The sequence below is a fragment of the Ictalurus punctatus genome, chromosome 7 (genome assembly GCF_001660625.3).
Source record: "Ictalurus punctatus breed USDA103 chromosome 7, Coco_2.0, whole genome shotgun sequence".
NCBI lineage: Eukaryota > Metazoa > Chordata > Actinopteri > Siluriformes > Ictaluridae > Ictalurus > Ictalurus punctatus.
The window spans coordinates 32268872-32277599 of record NC_030422.2 but is presented as its reverse complement, the minus strand read 5'-3'; the positions used below and the strand labels follow the sequence as shown (position 1 = coordinate 32277599).

The 8728-nt window shown below is 37.8% G+C and overlaps 1 protein-coding gene across 2 annotated transcripts in view; it reads left to right on the top strand.

Moving 5' to 3' along the window:
- dnajb6b (DnaJ heat shock protein family (Hsp40) member B6b) overlaps nucleotides 1-7115 on the top strand; it is a 50436-nt gene extending 43321 nt beyond the window's left edge. For both annotated transcript variants that reach the window (XM_053681725.1, XM_017473117.3), the window contains exons 9-10: nucleotides 4880-4978; nucleotides 5128-7115. In XM_053681725.1, the coding sequence (XP_053537700.1) occupies nucleotides 4880-4978; nucleotides 5128-5228 (200 nt within the window). In that variant the 3' untranslated portion in view covers nucleotides 5229-7115. The remainder of the gene's footprint in view (nucleotides 1-4879; nucleotides 4979-5127) is intronic.
- The last annotated feature ends 1613 nt before the right edge of the window (nucleotides 7116-8728 follow it).

Here is an 8728-nt window from a genome sequence, read left to right as displayed (position 1 = left end):
CTCTCACTGTTACTCTCACTGTTACCCTCACTGTTACTCTCACTGTTACCCTGACTCATACTGTTACTCTCACTGTTACCCTCACTGTTACTCTCACTGTTACTCTCACTGTTACCCTGACTCATACTGTTACTCTCACTGTTACCCTCACTGTTACTCTCACTGTTACCCTCACTGTTACTTTCACTGTTACCCTCACTGTTACTCTCACTGTTACCCTGACTCATACTGTTACTCTCACTGTTACCCTCACTGTTACTCTCACTGTTACCCTCACTGTTACCCTCACTGTTACCCTGACTCATACTGTTACTCTCACTGTTACTCTCACTGTTACTCTCACTGTTACCCTCACTGTTACTCTGACTCATACTGTTACTCTCACTGTTACTCTCACTGTTACCCTCACTGTTACTCTCACTGTTACTCTGACTCATACTGTTACTCTCACTGTTACTCTCACTGTTACCCTCACTGTTACCCTCACTGTTACTCTTACTGTTAACCTCACTGTTACTCTCACTGTTACCCTCATTGTTACTCTCACTGTTACTATTACTGTTAACCTCACTGTTACTCTCACTGTTACTCTCACTGTTACTCTCACTGTTACCCTCATTGTTACTCTCACTGTTACTATTACTGTTAACCTCACTGTTACTCTCACTGTTACTCTCACTGTTACCGTCACTGGTACTCTCACTGTTACCCTCACTGTTACCCTGACTCATACTGTTACCCTGACTCATACTGTTACCCTGACTCATATTGTTATCCTCACTGTAACTCTCACTGTTACCCTTACTGTTACCCTCACTGTTACCCTGACTCATACTGTTACTCTCACTGTTACCCTGACTCATACTGTTACTCTCACTGTTACCCTGACTCATACTATTACTCTCACTGTTACCCTGACTCATACTATTACTCTCACTGTTACCCTGACTCATACTATTACTCTCACTGTTACCCTGACTCATACTGTTACTCTCACTGTTACCCTCACTGTTACTCATACTGTTACTCTCACTGTTACCCTGACTCATACTATTACTCTCACTGTTACCCTGACTCATACTATTACTCTCACTGTTACCCTGACTCATACTGTTACTCTCACTGTTACCCTGACTCATACTATTACTCTCACTGTTACCCTGACTCATACTATTACTCTCACTGTTACCCTGACTCATACTGTTACTCTCACTGTTACCCTGACTCATACTATTACTCTCACTGTTACCCTGACTCATACTATTACTCTCACTGTTACCCTGACTCATACTATTACTCTCACTGTTACCCTGACTCATACTGTTACTCTCACTGTTACCCTCACTGTTACTCTCACTGTTACTCTCACTGTTACCCTGATTCATACTGTTACCCTGACTCATACTGTTACCCTGACTCATATTGTTACTCTCACTGTTACTCTCACTGTTACCCTGACTCATACAGTTACTCTCACTGTTACTCTCACTGTTACCCTCACTGTTACTCTCACTGTTACCCTGACTCATACAGTTACTCTCACTGTTACTCTCACTGTTACCCTGACTCATACAGTTACTCTCACTGTTACTCTCACTGTTACTCTCACTGTTAACCTCACTGTTACTCTCACTGTTACCCTCACTGTTACTCTCACTGTTACCCTTACTGTTACCCTCACTGTTACCCTGACTCATACAGTTACTCTCACTGTTACGCTGACTCATACTGTTACTCTCACTGTTACCCTGACTCATACTGTTACTCTCACTGTTACCCTGACTCATACAGTTACTCTCACTGTTACCCTGACTCGTACTATTAGTCTCACTGTTACCCTGACTCATACTATTACTCTCACTGTTACCCTGACTCATACAGTTACTCTCACTGTTACCCTGACTCATACAGTTACTCTCAGTGTTACTCTCACTGTTACCCTAACTGTTACTCTCACTGTTACCCTGACTCATACTGTTACTCTCACTGTTACTCTCACTTTTACCCTGACTCATACTGTTACTCTCACTGTTACACTGACTCATACTGTTACTCTCACTGTTACCCTGACTCATACTGTTACTCTCACTGTTACACTGACTCATACTGTTACTCTCACTGTTACCCTGACTCATACTATTACTCTCACTGTTACCCTGACTCATACTATTACTCTCACTGTTACCCTGACTCATACTATTACTCTCACTGTTACCCTGACTCATACAGTTACTCTCAGTGTTACTCTCAGTGTTACTCTCACTGTTACCCTGACTGTTACTCTCACTGTTACCCTGACTGTTACTCTCACTGTTACCCTGACTCATACTGTTACTCTCACTGTTACCCTGACTCATACTGTTACTCTCACTGTTACCCTGACTCATACAGTTACTCTCACTGTTACTCTTACTGTTACCCTGACTTATACAGTTACTCTTACTGTTACTCTCACTGTCACTCTCACTGTTACCCTGACTCATACTGTTACTCTCAGTGTTACCCTGACTCATACTGTTACTCTCAGTGTTACCCTGACTCATACTATTACTCTCACTGTTACCCTGACTCATACTGTTACTCTCACTGTTGCCCTGACTCATACTGTTACTCTCACTGTTACCCTGACTCATACTGTTACTCTCACTGTTACCCTGACTCATACTGTTACTCTCACTGTTACCCTGAATCATACTATTACTCTCACTGTTACCCTGAATCATACTATTACTCTCACTGTTACCCTGAATCATACTATTACTCTCACTGTTACCCTTACTCATACTATTACTCTCACTCTTACCCTGACTCATACAGTTACTCTCACTGTTACCCTGACTCATAATGTTACTCTCACTGTTACTCTCACTTTTACCCTCACTGTTACCCTCACTGTTACTCTCACTGTTACCCTCACTGTTACTCTCACTGTTACCCTTACTGTTACCCTCACTGTTACCCTCACTGTTACCCTCACTGTTACTCTGACTCATACTGTTACTCTCACTGTTACTCTCACTTTTACCCTGACTCATACTGTTACTCTCACTGTTACACTGACTCATACTGTTACTCTCACTGTTACCCTGACTCATACTGTTACTCTCACTGTTACACTGACTCATACTGTTACTCTCACTGTTACCCTGACTCATACTATTACTCTCACTGTTACCCTGACTCATACTATTACTCTCACTGTTACCCTGACTCATACTATTACTCTCACTGTTACCCTGACTCATACAGTTACTCTCAGTGTTACTCTCAGTGTTACTCTCACTGTTACCCTGACTGTTACTCTCACTGTTACCCTGACTGTTACTCTCACTGTTACCCTGACTCATACTGTTACTCTCACTGTTACCCTGACTCATACTGTTACTCTCACTGTTACCCTGACTCATACAGTTACTCTCACTGTTACTCTTACTGTTACCCTGACTTATACAGTTACTCTCACTGTTACTCTCACTGTCACTCTCACTGTTACCCTGACTCATACTGTTACTCTCAGTGTTACCCTGACTCATACTATTACTCTCACTGTTACCCTGACTCATACTGTTACTCTCACTGTTACTCTCACTGTTACTCTCACTGTTACCCTGACTCATACAGTAACTCTTACTGTTACTCTCACTGTTACCCTCACTGTTACTCTCACTGTTACTCTCACTGTTACCCTGACTCATACGGTTACTCTCACTGTTACTCTCACTGTTACTCTCACTGTTACCCTCACTGTTACTCTCACTGTTACTCTCACTGTTACCCTGACTCATACAGTTACCCTCACTGTTACTCTCACTGTTACCCTCACTGTTACTCTCACTGTTACCCTGACTCATACGGTTACTCTCACTGTTACTCTCACTGTTACTCTCACTGTTACCCTGACTCATACAGTTACCCTCACTGTTACCCTCACTGTTACCCTGACTCATACTATTACTCTTACTGTTACGCTGAATGTTACTGTAGTGTTACTCATACTCTTACTGTTACTCACTGTTATTCTGTTACTATAACATTACTTCTTGTACAGCTGGGAATGTTGTGTGAATGTTATCTAAAATCATCTTTATGATACTTCTTTATCAGTGCTGCAGAGATATAGACACACCAAATGTTTTAGAGCAGGACATTTAAAACTTTATTAACATTTCATATTTGATCTGTACAACTCTAGGTTTTTATTGATTGATTGATTTATTACATTTGAGGAAGTTTAATTTAACTTTTAAATATACACATGCTGCTATTTTGTAATAATTTATTTTATGTTGCTCCTGTTTCTGTAAGTGTTATAGAGCAGCTTTTAGCAAGAATTTGTCCCACTGGGATTAATAAACCTTTTACCTGGAGCTTGGAAGGTGCTAAAAGTATTTGAATATGAACTTCATGTTTGAACGATATACACAGCAAATTATTTTTTTCACTGTTGTTTATTTAATAAATGCATAATTTTGCTTTTTTTTTAACATACAAGGGGTAAGACCTGCCTTTAAGACTTGCCTAACCCTATATATTATATGCATTATTTTATATTATATATTCAAAATTGAGCACTATGGTTTTGAATTATATATATATATATATATATATATATATATATATATATATATATATATATATATATATATATATATATATATATATATAATTTTATAATTGATATATATACATGAAATCTCTACACTACATACAAATCTCCAAAAATGTAAATCTCACAAGTACAGATTTGATGTGAAAAAGCCTGAAGGCTCCTGGGATTTCCAGGCAAACTTGCACACTTTCCTACACAGTGTGTTTCTATACAGCGCAAGTGTACTGGTGTATATTTATTACAGATCTCTATCTCTCCATATTCACACAGATGTCAGCACTCCGAGCGCCCTGCCTGGCCCCGCCTCTCACTCCCGTTACCTTAGAAACGCCACAGATGAGGATGATGGGGAAAGAGTAAACGCCAGAGGTCTGAGTCCATACACCATCCACTCAGCTGATTCATCACCAAACGATTCACTTTGTTATGTTCATTAGTGAAAACATGTCGTGTCGATATTTCTAAAGATTTTAAATGAATATTTAAAAAAAAAAACGTTTTGTTCTTCATTGATGCAGGATGTTTTGAAAACAGAAGAAAGAAACACTGGCGAGCAGACACGGACAACAAGAAGAAGATAAATCCACGTCTGGCACCAAGGATCGGCTCCTGGTTCTGAACTTTCACTTTTTTTTGGGGGGGAAAAAGAGAGATAATAAAAACACAGAAGAGCTGTAGAGTGTGTATTATACTATATTATAGTTCTTCTTTTGAAATCAAAATGCCTTCACATGACCGAGTGTTCTTCTGATACTGTCACCACTGGGGACTTTCTAAGGGCATTGATAAAGAGTTTTAGTCACCCAGACACTGTGATATTATCACTGGAAATGGAGATTTTATTTTTTTGATTAATTTTTTTAAGTGAAGTGAGAATCTGTAAACTAGCCACATTATTCAGTCTTTATTCAGTGCAAGATCACTAGATATCAATAGATCACTATTTATTAAAGGTTGTGTGTATAGAGATGGGTGATATGACAGAAATATCATAATCACGATACATCACCACTTCTATGAGACTCGATATGTATGATGACATACAGGTTTGCTAAAAAACAAGAGGCAGTGAAACAATAGTGTTCGATTTAATACAGGAAGTAATAAATTAAATGATTTAACCCTGGAAAAAAAAGAAATCGCAATTGACCACTAAATCAGCTACTTCCAATCAGAGCTTGTTATGAAATATCACGATAAAATAAATGTTACAAAAATATATATTGCAAAAAAAAAGTACATAATTCTGACATAATTGATCACAATGTTGATATTTTACTGTCATATTGCTCAGAACTCCACAATACAAACCTGATAAACAACCATAAATAAGCATTCAAGTTAATTTACATAGACTTGATGAATATGTAATTTGGAGCGTTTGTACCCAAAAGTGTAAAACAGTGGGCGGAGTCAATGCAAATACGTTCGTTTATCAGCTTTAGTGTGATTTACCACGGCGTGAAAAATAACTTAAAGATCAAAGATTGTAAATCAATAATATAATTATTATTTACAGTGAAAACCGAAGGGCAGAAATGAAAAAAAAATGAATACTGAAGGGCAGGTAATAAATTTGCAGAAGTCTGTTTCTGTCATTTGAAGGCATATAAAATCTTAAAAATAACCAATATTTCTCAGCAGTAGAGCTAGTATTACAACTAGTACTATGATAAATTTGCTTTTATGTTTTTTTGTTGTTGTTTTTTTTGTATAACACTCTGCAGTTTATCTGACTCATTAATTTACAAAAGAGCTGCTTTATTTGGGATGTTTCTGAAATCAGGGTTCTAGTGTTCATGTACATGTTCTGAATGCGTTTTAATCATGCAGGAAAATGCTTTAAGTTCTGAAACATGCAACAGTACAGACATCTGATACAGGAACACAAAGGATGTACAGTTCGAACGATATCTAATAGTCACACTCTTAGCGAAAAAGGGTTCTTTAAGGCTTTTTTTGGGTAAAAAGATTGGGTTCTAAGCATCCAAAAGAGTAGTCGTAAGCAGTTCTGATAGAGAAACACTCTGTTGTAAGGTTCTACATAGAACCAAAGGACCTTTAAAAGTACTGAACGCTTCCCGAGTGTATTTAACATTAATGAACATCTCGTTTTACATCATGCAGAAATCTTATTGCTAAAACTGTATAAACACTAAAGGTGTCAATCGTGTGGAACTTTCTAGAGAACCCAGATCTCACCTTTTGTAACTGTTTCAATCGAAATATTCAGATTATAAACTGCGGGTCCTGTTTACGTCCTCTGTAGACTGCATAGGGTACCCTGTATAGGGTACTTTTATTTGCAGACTTTTTTTTTCTAATAAGAAAAAAATTATTTTGTCTTAGACTAGTAAAGTTCGCTATTTTATCTATAAAGACTTTTGTGTATACATTTAGATGTATATTTAAGCTTTCTATATACACAACATGCTAAATAGTTTTTGTGCATTAAAAAAAAAAAAAACGCTTTTACAATTTTCCATTAAAAAACCTGTACACTAAATGATTGCGTGTTCACTGACTGACTCGAACCGTTACTAATTTATGATTCTACTTTACAGATAATCTCAGAGTACGAGCAAAAACAGGTTCAGCTCAAAAGATAAATATTTAAAGATTGTTTTTCTTAGTGCTTCGTTCGGGGTTTTTTTAAATTTCTTTTCCTCCTGATATTTATAAATGATGAAACTGGTTTTATATATATATATATATATATATATATATATATATATATATATATATATATATATATATTATTCTCCTGATATTTAGTTTTATGAGATGCTTGGACGTGTTTCATCTAATCTGAAGTGGATAAAAATCGCACGGAGATAAACCGCTCAATAATCTGCTCACGATTTGTAGAGTAGTGAAACGCTGCAGCAGCAGAACTGAACATTTACTCTGCGTGGATTTACAGAGAAGACGTTCTCGTTTTTTTTTTTCCTTAGCTTTAACGCCCCACTGAAACGTTGTAGGAATGCGAGGGTTCATCACTATCTCGCTCACAGTTTAAACACATTTCAAATAATAATCCTTTTGTAAACATGCCACCTGATTTCATGTTTCTTTTAAATACAAATTTTATTAGGAACATTTTCGTTTCATTCCGTAATTGAGATGAAACACACGGCTGCCCTAGACATACTGCTGAGTTTAATAACACCTGGGAAAAAAACCCTAATGGCTAAGGTGCCTGGTTTATGCATTAGGCGTAGCGTTTGTGATTTTTGACCCACAGCCTTATTTCTTTCCGGCTAAATCTGAGGTCAGACTAAACACTAGTGAAGCTCACCCGGTGGTGAAGCGCTGATGCACTGAAGGGGAAAGGACGTGGGATGAGGAACACACACATGTTTGTTTTCTTTTACTTTGTAGCACGTGAATTTTGACCTGTGGATTGTGAGTTAACAGCTGTGAGCGTTCAGCCTTCTATCTGCTTCGTGTTTAAACTCTCCACCAGCTAGGATTTCGCTTATTAACGTTGGGCCTCTCTCATCAAGCTGGATACGAACGGATTGATCCGTAAATCGTCCGTACGAGCATTTACTCATGAAATGTTGTATTCATGAAAATCCCGTAATTTTGTAAAAAAAAAAAAAAACATTAATTTCCTACTCGTGCCCCTGAGTGTGTTTGAATGTACACATAAGAAGGCTAGCGTAAACCTTGACATGCATGACTTTAAAATCATACAATTTGCTGCATTACATTTATAGTATTTAGCAGATGCCCTTATCCATTCACACATCAGAGCAATTGAGGGTGAAGGGCCCAACAGTGGCAGCTTGGAGGTTCTTGCGTTTGAACTCACGACCTTGTAAGCAGCGAACCAACACCTTAACCACTGAGCTACTGCACATTACTGCACTTTTATATCTGGAACATACTGTGGAGTTTACATTGCTGATTTTTATGACATTTACAGCATTTAAGCAGATGCTCTTATCCAGAGCGACTTATACGAGAGCTTTGGAGTCTCGATCAGAAACACATCCTCATGCCCTAGTTCAGTAGTACTATTTATATTTATATATTTCTGTAAAGCTGCTTTGGGACAATATCCATTGTTCAAAGTGCTACAGAATTAAATTGGATCGAATTATGACAAAAGAA